Source organism: Schistocerca piceifrons, chromosome 3, assembly GCF_021461385.2.
Source record: "Schistocerca piceifrons isolate TAMUIC-IGC-003096 chromosome 3, iqSchPice1.1, whole genome shotgun sequence".
Classification (NCBI taxonomy): domain Eukaryota; kingdom Metazoa; phylum Arthropoda; class Insecta; order Orthoptera; family Acrididae; genus Schistocerca; species Schistocerca piceifrons.
In genome coordinates this window covers 438,249,630-438,270,569 of record NC_060140.1, presented here as the reverse complement: position 1 = coordinate 438,270,569, position 20,940 = coordinate 438,249,630, and the positions used below count along the sequence as shown (strand labels likewise).

General features: G+C 43.0%; 1 protein-coding gene across 1 annotated transcript in view; it reads right to left on the bottom strand.

Moving 5' to 3' along the window:
- LOC124788726 (dipeptidase 1-like) overlaps positions 1-19,785 on the bottom strand; it is a 407,387-nt gene extending 387,602 nt beyond the window's left edge. Inside the window, exons 1-2 of the mRNA XM_047256006.1 lie at positions 19,705-19,785; positions 14,506-14,638 (exon numbers count right to left, since the gene is read on the bottom strand). Coding sequence (XP_047111962.1) covers positions 14,506-14,638; positions 19,705-19,785 — 214 coding nt within the window. The remainder of the gene's footprint in view (positions 1-14,505; positions 14,639-19,704) is intronic.
- Positions 19,786-20,940: the final 1,155 nt, after the last annotated feature.

The window sequence follows — 20,940 nt, the reverse complement described above, 5'->3', positions numbered from 1 at the left end:
TGGATACAAAGGAAAGTCATAAGAACAGTTAAGACGTAGCTTCCTATCAACAAGGCAGATAATAATCGTGCGCTCCAAGAGGTAGTTATATTTCCGATTGCCGTTAATGGAGTTAGTTTTGTGGAACCTGTTCTACGATTTTAAGTCAATAACAAAACATAACATAACATAACATAAGTGATTGAAAATTTCAAGAGAGTACTTTTTCTGCTGCTCTTGTTGTATGACAACTGTCATTTCACAATAACTCCAGTTCGTCGCAACACTTTCATTACGAGGTCCGAGGTTGGAATTTACATAATCGAGTATCTACACAAATTTGTAGCCATTGTAGTTCGTCACCACTGTACCTGGCCTACTTATCCGCACTTACAGTGATGAGACGATTGATTACATGTCAAGTCTTAAGTAAGTTGTATCGGACGAAAATACACTCGTCAGTACCACGGTAGACTCTTTACTTTTCTCCAGAAGGAGAACGAGTGGATACTAAAACACATAAAATATTAGTTCACTTTCTCGTACCATACACAACATGAATTCATTAACTCTGTAAAACCCGATCCGCATGAGTATTCATGAGTACTTACAAATGTCTCTCAATATTAATGGCAAGCGATCGGGTGAACGTCGAAAAAAATCTAATTTTATGTTTTATTACGGAATTAGAATGTGTATACATCGAAGAATTATTCCCCAAAATATTATGCGCGAACTCCAAAAAGCAACGATTCTATGAGCGTTTGTAGCCAAGCGTGTACGGCACGCCTCGGCGTTTGAGAACCGGTTTCCACAATTCGTTATCGATATCACCCCTATTTATACAGATTTGAGTAAACGTGATGTGCTGGAGCGTTTTTGGGCGATTTTAATCAAATGTAATGGATAGCTTCAATAGTCTTACTTGGAGATACGCTTCAAAAATGACATCCAGCCGAAGCGAAATTATCACCATTGCTTCAAATTTGTCCCTGTGTCTATTCAATGTACGCCATACTGCATTAATGCACGTGGCAAATGTCCTTCAAATCAAAATCGGCGATGAAACGCGCCGATTCTGTGAAGATAGAGACTCCAAGGGCAATGCGCTCAGCCACGAAAATGGCTTTGAAGATGAAAATAGGGGCTTATCAGGTCAAAATAGCAGAAAGCGGCCATCCAGTAGTTATTACGGAGCAGGCATCGATGATATACCTTAAGTTTCAAGCTTTATCCCTTCTTTTATATCATGAATACTTGTCGAACTTTAAACGCCTTTTTTGTGAAAACCATGTTTTTCGGCATGGTTGCCGTGACCCATGCTACAATTTTTATCCAATTTTAGAAATTTTTGGGTTCCCTTGAAGCAAACTGATTTCTAATTGTATCCGATTTTTTGTGCCCATATTTATTTTTTTCGTCCAAAATTGTGGGGTCCAAATTTTGTCATTTTTCCAAGTATCAATAATTTCGCCAATTTCTTTAAAAAACTCCCTTCGATGTACTAAAGTTACATACGTAAGGGTCGAGGTGATATGTAAAATTATTTAAATAATTATACTAATATTTTTCAATAAGAATACCAATAAAACGTCAATGTATGCTTTATTCATTGAAGAAAACCCTATTTGTCCGCTACATTCCAGCACGGTGAAAAACTATCCTGAATTTTGGGCAATATTTTCGTCCGTCACCCTGTCGTTCCCCTTTGACATGTCGCTTGATACCGACAAGACACAAGTCTCTTCACTCGAGGTATAAAAGACAATTTTCACTGGAGCTCTGCCTACTACATGGATCGTACAGCTGTCTGCTAGAAAACGATGCTGTCCTAAGAAATCAACGACCGCGGATGGGGTGAGCGGTACTGCGCTCTGCCCGAAGTACACTGAAGAACCAAAAAAGCTGGTACACTTGTCTAGTATCGTGCAGGGGCTCCAGGAGCAGGCAAAAGTGCCGCAAAACAACGTGGCGTGGACTCGACTAATGTGTGAGGTACTGCTGGGGGGAAGTGACATCATGCATCCTGCAGGACTGTCCATAAACCGTAAGAGTACGAGAGGGTGGAGATCTCTTCTGCACAGCACGTTGCATGGCATCCCAGATGTGCTCAATAATGTTCATGTCTGGGTAGTTTGGTAGCCAGCGTAAGTGTTTAAACTCAGAAGAGTGTTCCTGGGGCCACTCTGTAGCAATTCTGGACGCGTTGAGTGTCGCATTGTCCTGATGGAATTGTCCTAGACCGTCGGAAAGCATAATGGACATGAATGGATGCAAGTGATCAGAGAGGATGCTTAGGTACTTGTCACCTGTCAGAGTCGTACCTAGACGTGTCAGGGGTCCCATATCACTCCAACTGCGCACACACACACACACACACACACACACACACACACACACGCACCATTACAGAGCTTCCACCAGCTTGAGCAGTGCCCTGTTGACATGTAGTGTCCTTGCGTTCATGGTGTTGTCTTCATACCCGTACTGGTCCATCCGCTCGATACAATTTGAAACGAAACTCGTCTGATCAGGCAACACGTTTCCAGTCAATAGTAGAATGTCGGTGTTGGCGGGACCAGGAGAAGCGTAAAGCTTTGTGTTGTGCAGTCATCAAGGGTACACGAGTGGGCTTCCAGCTTCGAAAGCCCATATCGATGACGTTTCGTTGAATGGTTCGCACGCTGACACTTGTTGATGGCCCAGCGTTGAAATCTTTAGTAATTTGCGTAAGGGTCACAGTTCTGTGACGCTGGATGATTCTCTTCAGTCGTCGTTGGTTCCGCTCTTCCAGGATATTTTCCGGCCGCAGTGATGTTCGAGATTTGATGTTTTAGCGGATTCCGAATAGTCACGGTCCCAGATATTCAAGGCACATTGTGAAATGGTCGTACGGGAAAATCCTCACTTCATCGCCACCTCGGAGATATTGTGTCCCATCGCTCGTACGCTGACTGTAACATTACGTTCAGCCTCACGTAAATCTTGATAACCTACGATTATAGCAGTAGGAACCGATATAACAACTGCGCCAGACACTCGTTGTTTTATATAGGCGCTGCCAACCGCAGCGCCGTATTCTGCCCGTTTACATATCTGTGTGTTTCAATACGCCTGCTTATACTACTTTATTTGGCTCTTTAGCGTAGAAAAGCGGTTATGGCGACGTAGGGAAATTCTTAGAGGTGTGGCTGCGCTGGTGTCGCTCATACGTCAACGCGTCTGAACAGCGACCTCTGGTGGTTGCGTTGCGACTTACGAAACTTGCTTTGGCACCTCGCTCTTTCGACCATGCCACAAACAGTGTGTGTGGGGGGGGGGGGGGGGGGGGTTGGGGAGGGGGGCGGAGAAAGTGTTTCGTAATTGCTAAAACTATATTTAGTTATGCTTCTTATTCTTTTCTATCATTTCTAACTTTTGGCGAAGATTTTCGTAGAAGAGCTGCGAGACGAAGCGACCATTGTACGCATTTAAATCTCTTTGAGATTTCCTTGGAGTAACAGTTACAGCTGACAAGTATATCAGCAACTGTACTAGATTGAATTTATTCCTTACCTGTTTCGGTTCACAAAACTGTCATCGTTGGAGGGAAAGCTGGACATTGACGACTACACAAACATCGTACAGTGACACGTACATATCTGTACAACGGCACTTTTCTATTAACTTGCCTCTGTCTTTGGTCACACGATTTTTTCGAATCATTGCAGCAACTAACGTCACAAGATTCCGGTCACAAACTTGAAATATTTGTAACCGGTGAAGGAGTAAGGTTGTGTTGGTACCGCTGGTTGTTTACAGTACACTATTTCTAAATCTTTGAGATGTCTTGACCACAGTTTTATCATTCCAATATGTTTTGCACGTTTCGTCATTACCAAAGGCTAGAAAAATTACAACGACAAAAATGGTATCAGTAAAAATAAAACACATGTTACCTTTTTATCATTAACAAATTACATGATACGGAAACTAAAATATGGTTTAAAGTTTACCAATCACTTAACGTCCTTAATATGAGACAGTGGAACTTATCGAAAAGGATACATGGTATCTAGCCAACATTCCTTAACCACAGGGAAGTGCGAAGTGTCTCCAAAGATCACGAATTATAAAAGTGGAATAAACTGTTAGACAGCGTGAAGGTCCGTTGATACTGCACTTGTTTATTAACTAAATAATATTTCACTAATTCTATCGCACAACCAATTGCATCAATGAAGAGTACATAAAATATCTATAAAAGTTTAGGAAAGCTATTTTAAATACTAGCAAAATACGTAATTATACTGCAAAATAAGTGGCATTTATGTCTTTTTATGACTCCTGATTAGTAAATAAAATAGGTTCCAAAGAATGAATGCAGGAAAGGAAGGAACCAAACCAAAACTAATCTCCAAGACGCAAACTACACAATCTCCACATATGAATACGTTTAACCGAAAGCTCCATAAGAACCACCTTGAAAAATTAAAAAATAACAACGATGATACAGCAAATTTGTGCAACATATCGTAATTCGTTTGCATTTCCGTATCAAACCTATTTTTTGTTCCATGGAATCCTAGATAATTCTTAAACATTAAAAAATGAAAAATAAGAAATAGAAAATAAACCTATAATGAAATATGTTTTGGATTACACTGACCGTATGAAAAATTACTAAATGGCCTAACAAAAAGCATGGATTAGTTGGGGGAAGGTGCAAGAAGGAAATGCAGAAAACAGGATTGAAACTGGTATATATTTAAAATGACATTTCCTAAACTCTCTATAGTTCTACGACTACAAATTGCTTTTTATAATACAAAAACAGCACTTCTCATCAACTGTTATCGGTTTCTCCATCTTGAGTTTACTGCAGTAAATGAAAGAGAATTTTAAACCAGACACGTTTCCCTTTTATTGTCAAAGAATATCCTGTAATTATTGGTGTTTCTGCCTGCTGTTCACATAATCTACAAACCACTACCTTTTCATTCCTTTGTAGCGGAGTTTGAAGCTCAAAGAGCAGTTTTTTGCCGTTTTGTACTTTCTCTTGTGCTGGATTGGGATTATCTGCACTTCACCTCACTTTTGGAAACAGAACGGTAGTTTTATGTATTCGCACGCAGTGTAGTATTACTGAGTTACCACTGGTCATAATTTAACATTTTACGTATTAATAGTCATCTTAAGAGTAACATTCAGCGTATGCCATCCAGCGCAAAGCGATAAGTAGTGTAGATTATAAACATTTAAAGGTCGGTGAACAGAAAGATAAAAACGGTGAAATAATTAAGCAATATTTATCCCATATGCTTTAATGTCAGCTACATAACTACAGAATAACTATTACACTTCCGTTGGTTGTAAATTCGAATTTTCTTATCACAATCGGTAGTGGTAATTACAGGAGTACTGTTGAAGAACCATGAATAGATTTACCACTTAAATGTTTAATTACTGTAATCGATTAATAATCAGATATTTCGCAATATACAACGTATGACAATGAATAGGCCAGTTTTCAAATCAATTCCATTTAGTATTTTGTGACAACAAACGAAGAATAATGTTCGTTTCTGGGGAGTTACTGGTTATCTACTTTCGTTACTTTTTTTGTTGATCATTGCAGGGTTCTAAACATGGGCCATACTCTAAATTTACGTAGCATGTGTCAAAATTAGAAAAAAGTAATATGCATAAACACATATCCAGAAACGTTAGCTGTCCACACACCACAGGTGGTGTTCATGTGGTTTCTACTCATTCCTCGACATTCTTAAAGCTTCCTTTTCAAAGATTCACAAAACCATACGATTTGGCCGCATGTATGAGACATGCCATCTGCACTGTGTATACTGTGTTCATCAATGTAAAAAACACCAAAGCTTTTAAATGTAACCAGATTCAGAGGTTTAAGGCAAGGTGAAAAGGGGAGGAAATGCCCCTTGACAGTCTCAACCAATCTGTTGGTCTTTGAAGGTTTCAGTTTAGAGCTATTGTACGAACTGTGGAAAGTTGAGTGGTATCCGTCGTACACTAACCATATCTTTTGCAAGCTCACACTGGGGTAAGGTACACACTATTAATATGCCGCTGAAATGCGTCGAGTAGCCCTCTCAGTGAGCAAATACGCCACTGAGCCGTGGCGGGACCGGCGCTAGTAGTATCTTTGATATGAGTATTATAGATTTCCTGGTACAGAGGTTTGTCTTGGGGCTTGGGCAGGCTCGGGATAAGCGAGTGACGACCGCGAGTAAGAGGAACAACGCTCTGGGAACGGAAGGCGGCGGTGCGCGACTCGGCGATTGGCTGGCCGGCAGAAGCGAAGACGGCGTGGCTGAAGCCGGGAGGAAGTTATCACGTGGTTATACTGGGGACGCTCGGAGTTGGCCGGCGCTGTGCATTCTCCGGCAACCTCCTGAGCTGTGGATGTGCCTGCTTTATTGGAGGGACAAGCTGTTTAGGTCTTGCGAAATGATGGTCAGACATCTTCGCAAAATCGCCACAGTATCAAGACACCAATTTAAGTATTCCAATTACTAAGAGCGCTTAGTTAACTGTGATTGCGATCGCTCTTGGTATAGTAAGATGTTGCTGGACGCGTGATGTTATGTATGTTCGACTTCATTTGATGCCTCTTGCTGAGCGTGTGCTCTGCTTCCGCATAATATTGATGTATTTGCAGAATGTTAGTTCATTAGCTATTATTAGCAAGTGTTCAATTTGCTTACGATATCTGTTAATCCATGTCAATATGTCCTCTGCGGGAAATCTGAGTTTTTATATATGTAAAGGTTACCGTGTTGAGCTTTGAAGGCCCACTTAAGGTGGCCGATATGTGTGTCATTAAGTTCTAGTGAGTGTCGGTTCTCGTGTGCAGTTAATTTCCCACTCTTAGCGCTTGTTTATCAGGTACTGTTTCACTTAAAGAAAAGACTCGCGAATGTAATTAGTTGTTTCTTAGCCTTGATTTTATAGTGTTAATTTACTGGTCAATCTTTAAAGTTAAAGTGAATAAAAGTTTTTTGGTCTCCTGTTGTCGGTTGTAGCCTGTGTTTCAGTGAGCCGAGGCAGCGGGCTACCGAAGCGATGAGCTTCCCTTCAGATTACTTCGCGTAACCTCGTGTGTTCCTCTTCGGTAGCGTTTGCTGGGTTCGCATTTCTATGTGGGGTTGCAAACGGAGTAACATCTTGGTTTGATGTTAAGTATTACTTCCCTCAGTCGGTCCCACCGTTCATGGTTAAACTTCGGCCTTACAAGCTTGGGCCTTTCTTCTGTTGTTACACTTTTATGATTGTACAAAGTTGTAACTTTCTATGCCCTAAAAGCCCATCTTACAAGCCAAAGGGCATTTGAATAATTTCGTGGTTCACTCTGCAAGATTCTCTAGTGTAGTGATTTTCAAGAACGCCCAAGTTACGTTTTAAAAAAATATCTTCTAAGTGTTCATGTTAAAAATTAAGGCTGTGTGTCCACTGTTAATTTACATGTAATGCTAAAGTATTGGAATTGAAAGGGTCTTACATAACGTGTCTTAACTAGAGTTCTTTCTTAGAATTATGGTCAAATTCAGCCTTAGTGGAATCTGTCAATGTTTATGTGAGATTGTTTTTGGTAGCTAATAAACACATTGGAATTGAAATGTTCACTTTATTTGGTCAGCCCTTCCTTTCCCTTTAGATTTAAAGGTTAAACAGAGCAGGTGTTAAGTAGAAACGTTCCAGCCACTATGGCTCAGAAGTATAAAAATATTCTGTGCAGAGGTAAACGGAAAGAGTGTTGGCCCTTACATGTGAATCGTAGCTGTGTAACCTTATAAACATTAATAAATCACTAAGTTGTGATGGGGGCAGCCGACTACTGGAATGAAAAAATGATTCTGAATCATCTACATTTATTGATTACCAACTTCGGGTAATAATCGAAACAAACACTGAAACGAATACCTAGCTTGGAGAAAATGAGCTTAGGTACTCATCTCAAAACTGTAATAATAGTGGATCAGTGGGAAAAGTGTGAGTGGAAGTGCTCAAACCGGAGGACGTGCCCATCTGTTCTGGCTGAATTCAAATGCAAACCTAAGTCAATGGTGATCATTGCATCTGCAGGTTGGTGGGTATAAAGAATAAGAACCCCAAAGAACAAAGTCATGACCAAGAGGTCACATCAAAAGAGAACGATTGATTAAACTGTTAAGACATGTCTAGGATCTAGCAAGAATTTTTAATTCGCCACATCGCTGGGGCATTACTCAAAATGTAGGAGACGAAGTGAGTAACTGTTACAGGAAGTAATGGAATATGGTGTGCCGCGTCCCATCTGCTCTTATGAGTCTGCCCGGAGTGCAAAAGACCACAGCCGGAAGGGCTCAGCCCAAAAGCGAGTAACTGTTCGTACAACTCCGTCCGAATGCTGCCAAAACTTGTGCTCTCCAGTCCTTTCTTGAGTAAGCCTGCTGGAACTTTATTTTAAGCCAGTCCATGACAGAATCTCAATTCTCGCAGTCGGAAATTCTCTAACAAGATTCCCGCACCTGTATTTTAGAATTTTCGGCTCAACTTTCTGGAAATTTCGAGCGCCGACCAATGGCAAACCGCCGTTCCCTACAGTTGCTAACAACGACCAACCAAAGCCATCACACATAAACTTTCTGTAAAATTTTGATAAGCAGTGTCTACGACCATGGCGCTGGCAGCCTTGCGACACGCAGAAAGCCTTGCCTACAACTAACACACTGAAGTCAGTACATACTAGGGTACCAATTGTCACGTTATCTGTACCCATACCCGAAAAACCCTTAATTTTCTCCTTGCTGATTCACCAAAGAACCTCTCCTTTTCAGTCTACCAACTTCGATTCTCTTGTTTTCCGATTTTCTCATTGTCAACAATTCACTTGCACTGATGCACTCAAGATGTATTTAGGGAATTCTAAAAGTAGGCTACATATTGTTATTAAGGCGAAGTAAGACTTATTGAATGATACACTACGTTTCACTGTGAATCAGTGTGAAATTTAGGACTTTGTCTACAAGAATCGTACTGTTCACGTAATTAAACTTTGGAGTACGTTGTCACTTGCCACACCATATTACTCCCATACTGTGATGCACCAGCTATCCATACCACACAGAACGCTAACTTCAGCAAACATGGAGCATACATTCTCTTCTCACAATGCGCTACTTTCTCAGTGCATTGATCTTAGCATGGGATTACATGTAAAGTATGCTTTCTGAAGTCCCTAAGTACATTCTCAGGCAGTTCAAGAACTTAAGGCCTTGCTTTTGAGTAGTAGACGTCATTTATCGACTACTGCTGTCTCCTCCTGAACTAGTCCAGTTTTATATATTCGTTCCTTCATGTTCTATTTTGCTTCTCAGATTTCAGAACTCTTTCATTACGTTTACTAAATGATACCAAATATTAACGTTAAGTACTCAGTAATCTCACTCCTGCTGCTCCTTAATAATTCCGTTACTTTTTCGCTTACTCTCAGTCAACATCCCATGTTTGCTAAACAGCTCTTTGCATTCAGTAGGCCCTGTAAATCTTCCTGAGATAGATAGCTGTATCATCAGTGAATTTTATCCTAGATATCTTTCCCCCCCTGAATTTTAATCCCTCTCCTGAACGCCAGAAATTTTCATCTGTTTCAGATATTTTTTCTTAGATGTACAGATTATGCAACAGAATTCATGACTATGTCCTTACCTTACACACTTTTTAATCTGGGCGTTTCTGATTCGGCCTTCTTATTTTTCGATCTTGGCTCTTGTAGACACGTCAGGACAAGTGTGCGTCTAGATATGGCTTATCACTAAATACCAAAATCGTACGTTCCTAGACTAGACATGGAACTTGTTATTTCCTTCCACATGAAATGACCACAGCTTGAAAATTATAGAAACCAAGAATTCAACGAAAGTAGTGTCTCCCACGGATAGACAAAGAATCGGAAATTTCTTAAGAAAATTTTCAGTTTATTTTGTTATTAGGCATCCGTGGTGTCCAATGGCATGTTGCAGAATAATTGCATTTCGTTTGATATCTCTATCGAATTTGTTTTCGTGCGCAAATTGCACTTGAAAATGTTGAAACAAGGCAAATGTCAATGGTATGCGCTGTGTGTTCGGAAACAAACTTCCATTCAGTCACGGTTCTGACTGATGACAACGGTAACGCCAAGTCCACTCTTCGCCCACATTCATTACTGCTCAAATCAGCCTCGGGTTCGTTTTTCCAGCAGCTTCTGCTCTTCGTTGTGATATACACCAGTATGTACGGAATTTCTGATAAAGAATTGGTCAATACGAAATTCGTATGTTGGGTCACTGAATGCGAAGGGCAAGCGGGGCAGTGGGGGTGTGCTGAAATGTTGCCCACAGCGAAGACAACCATAATACTTGTGCTTTGAAATTTTTTGCATTACTATAAGTCTTTTGATGTTTATTTTGACGACTGCGTACTGGAGGAATTTACGCTATTATGGAGACATTTTCACAGAAACAAAGCTAACTTACGCAACAAACGAAGTGATTCATAATTCCATTATCTCTGGCGGAAAATAGAAAACTAAGAGCCCCTTAAAGCAAAATATTCAGAAAATATTCCGGAACAACTTCCGAAATAATATTGTTAGAATCGTTTTAGCCAGTATAACTTACTTGATAGCATACGTATTTTATCAAACAGAAAAAATAATGTGATAATTTAGATTTAAATACACGGGCAAGTAGCTTGATTACGAACTAAAAGGAGATATTATACCTCTAACCACCATTCGAGATAACGAATTATGACACCCTAACTACACGTGCAACGGATCGAAAGCACGTACTCATTGGTAACTCAGAAACTGTTATGTTGTGTTCCTCGTCTGTACAAGCAAAGCTTCCCTATTTTCGAACGTTCAAACGAGTCCACCTGGTCAGAAATATTTTCTGTGTCGGGATATATAAAACCTAACTTTGTCGAGGAATATTTAGAGGTAGTACACAAATCTTTTCACAGGATATGCTTTCCAACCACTGGAAGACTTTTTAGTGACTGATCAGTAAGCTTTTCACTGGAGCCACTTTCGGATGGCTCTCGAATCGTATGCCAAAGCTCGTGAAAATTGATGGGTCACCAAATTACCTTTTTCGGGATTCGGTCTGACAACAGATAAGTGAACGCCGTACAGTGATTCAGGTACTGAAGACAACAAACTCCAACGTCAACACTAACTCAGAAAAATGGTAGAAAACTACGAATATTACCAGTTTAATCAAATGGTCTTGATGTGACGATTGATATCTGCATTGGTGATGTAATAGTGATAGTAACGGTGACGAAGGTGTTGAAGTTGGAGCTGCTATAGTTTGAATGAAGGTCGTCTTCAGTAGACCGACCATCTCCGTATCTGAGAGGTCAGTCATGTGGAGAACAAAGGTTTGATTACCGGAATGTCGGCAATTTTTCTTGCGGGGAGAACCCGATCTCAGCCTCGTGATGCCAAAAGAGAAGCTACTTGACACAGTTCTAGCGGCTCGAAGTTACGAAAACTGAAACGGCAAGGAGAGCGCTGTGCAGATCACACGCTCCTCCAAATTGTACCCAATTACGTAATTCGTGTACGAAGACACGGTGGTGGGTCCTAACACATGGTCACCCAGGGCCTGTGGCTGGAGTTCTTTCACGCAAAAAATTCTGGTAAAATGAAATTATGGGAAGGAGATTGGATTTGGTTGGGAAGATGGAGTAAAATGCTTGGAGAAACGAACTTTCGAAGTTAATTTGGCAAGAGTTTGGGTAATGGAGTGCGATGTCGCTGTACTTATAAGGGAAACTGCAGGAAAACAGGCGTACTGCGCACAGTTATATGGGACTTGTAGTAGACAAGGGTATCGAGAGTGAAGAAACAATAGTGGCTCTGAAAGCACGTGGCTCAGACAACGGGGTGAAATACAATACATAACGGACTGAATGATTGAACTGAGGTCGGTAAAATTGATGGAATTTTTCCAGAACTGTGGCTACTACATTAATGAAACTGGTCTCATTAATGTGATGACCTGTTAAAAGCCTCAATAATCGTCCTTAGCTGCGGGGACCACTGGGAAACGTGCAGGAAGGTAATCAGCCCTGTCATCTATCGTTTTGAGTAGCGCCAGTTAGCATGCACATGACGGAAAGAAAAGTCCCAGCACCAAGAAGTAGTTGTGCGACATAAACGAAAGTTTGCAAGCGTGTTTATATATGTGAAAGATGATGTCTATTAAAATCTTACGCCAGAAGGATGAGAGAGGCACTAATAGCGCCAATATGACGAAGCACAGGAGGATTGCGTTAAACACATTCAGTAACGAGCATTAGCGTTGGTTAACTCTGAGACTGCACGTGGTGAGTGGATGTCAGTCAAGAATGCCTTTAAGGCATCGAAGACGCCACTGTCAGCACCTCACTGGGTTTAAACGAGGTCACGCAATAAAACTAGAAACGGGATGTTCGTTCTGTAATATTGCAGAATAAGAGATATGGCACAAATGTAGCTATTGGCAGCAGTGGTCACGAAAATCTACAGCCACAAACATACCGGGCCCCTGATAGCCACTTGACACTATAGAGTGGAAAGACCACTCTATGTCTCCGGAGCGTTGTCCTGCGTCTGCAGCGGCATTTTATCAGCAGTTGGCACATAGAGACAACCGAACTATTACAGATCGGTTACTTCAAGGACAGCTCCGCTACAGACGGCCTGTAGCGTGCATTCGACTGACCCCAAACTACAGCCATCTGCAGGTTCAGTGGTGTCAAGCAAAAGCTCATTGGAGGGTAGCTTAGATGTCTGTTTCTTGACGAAATATGATTGTGCCTCGGTGCCGGTGATGTCGGTTAGAGACAGGCCAGTTGAGGGCCTGCCACCAATCTGTCTATGTAGTAGACTCACTCCACGCACACCTGGCATTATGGTCTGCGGTGCCATTTCGTATGACTCTCGAAGTTGCCCCATGCAGCCTGAATGCAAATTTCTACTTCAATCTTGTGATTCGAACTGTTCTGCTGCCGTTCATGAATATCATTCGAGGGGGGATTTCTCAACAGGGTAACGGTCTCCCATATACCGATGTTGTAATGCAGCGTGCGCTACAGATGGCGGAAATGTTGCCTTGGGCTGCTCGATAACCAAAGCTGTCTCTAGTCAAACACATATGGACCATTATCGGTCACCCAGAAACAATATTAACCGTCCCTGTATTGACCGATCAAGTCTTGAAACTCTATCCCACAAACTGATATCCTAAAACTCTGCTACGCAATGCATGCAAGTTTTCATGCTTGCATTCAACATTCCGACAGTCACACTCGTTATTAATGGACCAGCACTTCACATTTTCAATGGCTTATCTCATGCTTACATCAAACTCTGATCTGGTAACGTTAATCACTTAAATATGCTGCCTAGCAAATGTATTGGTTCAAATTGCTCTGAGCACTATGCGACTTAACTTCTGAGGTCATCAGTCACCTAGAACTTAGAACTACTTAAACGTAACTAACCTAAGGACATCACACACATCCATGCCCGAGGCAGGATTCGAACCTGCGACAGTAGCGGTCACGTGGTTCCAGACTGAAGCGCCTAGAACCGCACGGCCACACCGGTCGGCGGCAAATGTATTCCAGAAATTTCTTTACTTTACATAAAACTTTTTGTGCTGCGATTTCTTTTCGTCAGTGTACTTCGACGGCGGTGGCACGAGAGCAGTTTTCCAACCTAGCTGTTTTACAATTGATTCCACATTCGTCCCAAAACCCAATTTCCATGCCATTTTGGACGTTGGATAAAATAGCCGTTCCACATTACGATAATGAGTGCACTGTTGCCAGCTTCAGCTGGACACACTTTATGTACCTCGCGCTACCACATGCAGTATGTTAGTGGTTATTGGATTGGATTGTTTGGGGAAGGAGACCACACAGCGAGGTCATCGGCCTCATCGGATTAGGGACGGATGGGAAAGGAAGTCGGCCGTGCCCTTTCAAAGGAACCATCCCGGCGTTTACCTGGAGGGGTTTAGGGAAATCACGGAAAACCTAAATCAGGATGGCCACACGCGGGATTGAACCGTCGTCCTCCCGAATGCGAGTCCAGTGTCCAACCACTCCGCCACCTCGCTCGGTATTAGTGGTTATTGCACGTTGATGTCGAATATAAGAATGGTCTCACTAATGTGACTGGAACCTGTAAATCTTTTGTGATGACTACGGAGTACAAGGAATTTTTGGGCGTACGGGTGTGTTTTTTGAGTTCACAGGTTTTATTTGTGGAAGCTTAGCTGAAGCATCTGATCCCTACTTGTAACAAGTCCTGTATTCTGGCCGGAAAGATTTTAGTGAAGAAACGCGCTGAGAAAGAAACAAACAATGTGTGGAGGGCGCTGAGAACGAAACCGCTTGGCGCAGAACATGTGTAATAAGTAATATTGAACATGGTGACTACTTTAGCAAAAAGTTGAAATGGAAATGGAGAGCTCGCTGCGGCGAGTGACTGACCCTTGTCGCGGTGCAGCTCCTTGGCGGGCGGAGGTCCCGCGGCCACGGGCGTCAGGACGCCGCCATTGCAGCGCACGGCCGCCGGCGCCCCGGGCAGCACCAGCGGCGGCGCCACGTCGGGCAGCTCCGTCGCCTGCCAACAGGAGAGCGCCGCACGTCACTAAAGGCGATCCTCTGATGCCGCCTCAGCACTGTGTGAAAGTTACAGCTCAGGTCCACCCCAGTGATACTCTGTACGTGTACACTATGCTAGCAAAAGCGTCTGGAATACGTCATCATCACAAGTTCTAATCAGCACCAACTTGCTGTCTCACAGACTCCATTCCATGGACTAAAAAGACAAGCGAATCAGTACAGAAGCCCCTCCCTATATTCCGATGAAGCTATAAAAGACTATTTTTACTGAATCTAAGGAGTTGTCGCAATAAATTACATATCTTCTTAAACATCATCTTACACTAGCACATTACAGCAGACATGTCTTACCACTTACGCTTTCATTTCGTTCCAGAATGAACCTAAATTTTAAAACACAAAAATACTACAGTATATACAAATCGTGCCTAAGAATGATACGACCCAAATCAAATACTTGACTAATACTACGCCACCTCTACCCCTCACTCTGCTCCTAAACCCAGACAACCACATTCACTGTGCTCCTGTTAGGCCTCACTACTGTAATTAAGTTCATTAACTTCGAGCCGGCCGGAGTAGCCGTCCGGTTCTAGGCGCTACAGTCTGGAGCCGAGCTACCGCTACTATCGCAGGTTCGAATCCTTCCTCGGGCATGGATGTGTGTGAAGTCCTTAGGTTAGTTAGCTTTAATTATTTCTAAGTTCTAGGCGACTGATGACCTCAGACGTTAAGTCACATAGTGCTCAGAGCCATTTGAACCATTTTTGAACCATTAACTTCCAGATCACTGTGGACAAGGTCGTGTGAGAAACCTACTGCAACCTCTATTGATAAATCCGAACGTCTGTCCATTCCTGTAGTATCCTTATCCCACTTATGCCGCTGCTCTACCGAGCGAGGTGCCGCAGTGGTTAGCACCCTGGATTCTATTAGGGAGGACGACGGTTCAAACCGGCGTCCGGCCATCCTGATTTAGTTTTTCCGTGATTTCCCTAAATCGCTCCAGACAATTGTCGGGATGGTTCGTTTGAAATGGCACAGCCGACTTCCTTCCCCACTCTTATCTAATACGATGGGACCGATGACCTCGCATGTTGGTCCCCTCTTCTAAAATCAACAAACCAACCCGACGTTCATATAATTCCCTGACACCATTATTTACTTCCAGTGTCTACATGGTTCAAATGGCTCTGAGCACTATGTGACTTAACATCTGTGGTCCTCAGTCCCCTAGAACTTAGAACTGCTTAAACCTTACTAACCTAAGGACATCACACACATCCATGCCCGAGGCAGGATTCGAACCTGCGACAGTAGCGGTCACGCGGTTCCAGACTGGAGCGCCTAGAACAGCACGGCCACACCGGCTGGTGTGCCCAGAAATTTTAACACTTAAAACAATATGCTGCAGCCAATATATCCAGAACGAAGATCACGACACAATAAACCTCTGTTCTCAATGCAAATCACCTTCACACGGATAGTCCTAACTTGAAAAAATCTTTCATTCTGCAACACTTGCAATTATCCCCGCCTCTCAAACTCCCAAAAAATGTAACGGAGACCTTCCTCCTAAGGATCCAGCATTGACTATTTCCACATGCCTGGTTGATACATCATTCCACCCATCCAATTCCACCACCATTTTCCTGTAGTTATAATCAGATGTGTTACCTTGATAATCCACTCAAACATTCGAACCTCTGCACACAGCGAAACACGAGTAAATCGCCCTAGCTGTACAGGCTGTATCTCTTGTCAATTTAGCGCCACCTGTGTCCACAACTGACACCATTTCGTCTTCCTCTGTCCGTCAGACCTAATTTTGATACCCCTTTCCCTATCCAACTCCGTTAACTCCATACGGACTAATGCCACACCTCTATCAATACTTAACAGCCTCCCCCCCTCCCCCCCCCCCCCAACTACCCCACCCTGCCGCTAGCATTCATTGGCCTTTCGCAGGCGTAATATCAATTCCCTTTCTCCGCCATTATCCCATCCCTGAAATCTTCCATGCTTCCAATCTTAAAACACCTGTCTTATTCCAGTTGGAGATTATGACCCATACGTTCTTTGCGAACTCTCGTAACACCATATCGCATTTCTCATTTCCTACCTTGTACATGAACTCCTACATTCTTTTCCATTTAACGTGCTCTCTGGTATTTCCTACAACTTATTAGACCACATATTACATCATCATAACAAAGGAAATGTACACTATCTGGTCAAAAGCATCCGGACAGCTACTAGCGAACAATAGTGTTAGTTGCGTCCACCATTCGCCTTTATGACAGACTGAAATATGCTGTGGACACTTTCCACGGCTTTGCGGATGTGTGTGGAAGAACAGCAGCCATGCTTCCTCAAGAGCCGAAACCAGAGAAGATTGTGATGTGGGGCGCTGTGGTCTGGACCGAAGTCGACGCTCTAACTCATCGTCAATGTGTTCCATAATTTTCACGTCTTGACTGAGGAGGCCAGTCGATTTAAGTAACGTTGTTGACTATGAACCATTGCGTCACAAATGCTGGATTATCACCATCTGCGTATTGTTTCTCAGCTATACACAGTACACAATGCTGTAAAAATGTGCTCGTATCCACATTTAACTTTTTCTTGAGTGGTATATGGGGACCAGTGCCAACGGCCTTGCTGCAGTGGTAACACCGGTTCCCATCAGATCATCAAAGTTAAGCCCTGTCCGAGTGGGCCAGTATTTATTTAGATGCCGAGCAGTGTTGGCAAGCGGGGTCCAATGAGTCCTTGTGAGGCAATCTGAGGAGCTACTTGATTGAGAAATATCTGCTCCGGTCTCGTAAACTAAGGTGTGGCCGCGAGAGCGGTGTGCTGTCCACATGCCCCTCCGTATCCGCATGCGGTGACGCTCCTAGGCTGAGAGGATAACACGTCGACCGGTTGGTACTGTTGGGCTTTCCAAGGCCAGTTCGGACGGAGTACTATACTTGACATCCAGAGAACACACCATATGCGAAGATTCTGAGCACTCATAAGATATCCATTCTCTGTGACTGTTTTTCTACTGACGACACAATATTCTCGGCCTTCTCTTATATCGACGATTGTGTCCCTACTGGCCTCTGTTGGTCACTTCCGCGTTACAAAGGGATGTGCACATACTTCAGATGAGAAAGTGTAATCACATCAACATTATCCTGTCATAAACACGGATTATTTTCCACTTCTTAACTAACGATGACTTTGAAATTTTCTGTAACTCATTGGTCTCTGAGACGTAACTGGCTGCTGCTACCATACCCGAGCAGGGAGATTGTAAATACGACGGGCGTTCGATTAATAATGCAACACATTTTTTGTTGGAAAATTTCGGTTGAAAAAATTCGTAATTGATAAGATCATGGCTTCTAAGGGAGTGATTCTCTCTTATTTCCTTGTGCGTGGCGGAACAATCAACTCACAGAGGTGTTATCAAACACTGCAAAATTGCGGAGGGCGATACAAAGAAGCTTCGGGAAAAACTAAGCGCAATTTTTTTTTCTTTTTTACGTCAACGTACGTCCACACACGGCCAATCGTGCTGGAGAGCTCCCACGGGATTTTGGATGGGATGTGCTTCATCGCCCACTATACAGTCCGGATTTGGCGCCGAGCGACTACGACTTTTTTCCGGTAATAAGGACACAGTTAACTACACAGTGCTTTATGTTGATGCCGAAGCGCAGGCCGGTATAAAGAAATGGAAGCAATAGCAGGCGGGAGATTTCTAAAGAGACGGTATTGAAAAATTCGTGTTCCGGCATGATAAGTGCATCACTGTGATCACGTAGAAAAATAATTTAAGATTGTACCTTTAAAACGTATACAATAAAATTTGGTTTTTCATAAATTTGATTTATGTTTCTAAACGTCTATTACTTTCTGGACAGCCCTTGTAATAGGGATGGGAAAATCAGACCGGTTAAAACGTATACTGATATTTTAGTTTTGAATAATCGGTATTTATCGGTATTTGTCTACTCCTGGTTGTAAGAGACCTTTGCTTTTCTACTAATAACCGGGTAAAATAAAACGAGATATCAGTTAGTCATTGGAGCACTGCTAAAATTTTTAGTGTTCAAATACACCTTTTTTAAAGAAGGAGTAATCTTTTTACCTAAAACTGACTTCGTTTTGAGATATTGCGTTATTACAGACAGTGGGAAAAGCGATCAATGATACTTCAATAACAATGCTGAAAGAAACGAGCAACAAACATATGTCAGAAGAGTTGGCATAGCATTACTGAGACAGTAATATACCGGTTATCACCTAGTGCGGAAAATTAGATGATACGTGTGTGCATGCAGAGCGCAAGACATCCCCATGTTATCCACATGGTAGTTTCGCACTGTCGTCTTCAGACATTACGCAATGGCACAATCTCTGGTCTGGAAACCTTTACGAAATGCTGTATCAGTGAAGTAAAATGTTCCATTTTCTTTACAAGATTACAAGCGAAAGGAGCCACAACGAATTTGTGAAATATTATATGGGGAAAGCTTAATACCTGATATTTTATTCACAGTTTGAATAAAAAGAGAAAGCAGTTGATCAGCTCTCTGTGTCTGCATAGCCTGCCTTTATCTGGTTTTATCCCTTCAAAGCGGACAAATCAACACGAAAAATAGTTTTTCAACCTTAGTTTTCACTCTTTGCACTGGTATGATCACCGATTACAACATGTAGTAGTCAACCACTTATCACTTATCGACCAAAGCAGCAAACTGTGGACAGACTAAGTTTTCTTTCATTTGCCTATTTAATTTAATATATTGATTCCATATACGTTAGAAGTGAGGGAGCCAAAATGTTCAATTTTTTGCTCAATTTAGAGCAGGAAAAAATAGTAATAAAAATGGAAAATTGGTTATATCAGGGAACGGTTATATTGCGCAGTTTTAATAGTCCAGTTAAATCGGCGTTGGAAAAACAACATGATGCAACTGGAAACCGTTTGTTGCAGAGGTAACCGCCAACCATGCCTCGTGGATGTAGAGGGAGCATGATTCAATCACGCTGCGCCCGTTCGCTGCATACAAGCGGGTCGGTTGTGGGCACGCACGGCAGAGCGAGCAATCGAACGTACTCGTGGGTGACGTAGGCTGGCAGGCGGCGCATTTAATAATTACAGCGCGCCAATTGAAGCGGTCTGCAGCGCACGGTTCGGCGTGGCCTAGCCCGGCCCGGCCAGCGCCACTCGCAACGCCTGCGGCCGCACTGTGCGCGGCGAGCGGTGAGCGCACCGCGGCCGGCCGGTGACGGACCCAGTTTGCCGCGCCGCCGCTGCTGCTGCTGGCCGCGCGGATAATTCTGCTCCGTTATGCGCCCGGCTGACGCGGTGCCTTTTGTGAATGGAAAGAACGGGCCGCTAATTCCAGCAGATTACGATCAACAAATCAACACAAATTGGACGAAATGCTGCACCGGCTCGGCTCGCGGTAATGTGTGTGCATGCAATTATCGAAAGGGGCTTTGTGTGCTGTGGAAAGAACGCTGTGGGGAATGAGCGACGCCACGCACCATTCGATCGCTCACCGTTTGCCCGGGCAGGAAAAAAAAAAAAAATAAAAAAGAAAAGTTTCAAATAGCTCTGAGCAGTATGGGACTTAACATTTGAGGTCATCAGTGCCTTACAATTTACAACTAATTAAACCTAACTAACCTAAGGACATCACACACATCCATGCCCGAGGCAGGATTCGAGCCTGCGACCGTAGCAGTAGCGCGGTTCCGGACTGAAACGCCAAGAATCGCTCGGCCACCGCGGCCGGCTCCGAAGCCATACTGAGCCATGCTGTCTCCATAGCCGTTCATAACTGCGGAAGTGTTGCCGGTGCAGGATTTTGTGGCAAACTAATCTCTCGGTTACGTCTCATTTGATGGGATTCATGTAGCGCGAACTGGGTGGCCAGCATTCCCTCGAGTTAGCCAGAATATTCTGACTTCGTGCATTGTCATCCATATAAGTTCCTTCGGTGTTTGGGAACATAAAATCTATGAATGGTTGCAAATCATTTCCAATCACTGATCAGTTCAGTCGGACCAAAGGACCAAGTCCATATAATGTAAACACATCATTATGGAGCCAGAAACAGCTTACACAGTGCTTTGTTGACAACTTGGGTCCACAGCTTCGTGGGGTCTGGGACACACTCGTAAGCTACCATCAGCTCTTACATTCTGAAATCTGGACTCATCTGACCAGGCCACTGTTTTCCAGTCGTATAGGGGCCAACGGATACGGTCACGAGCCCAGCATAGGCACTCACGAAG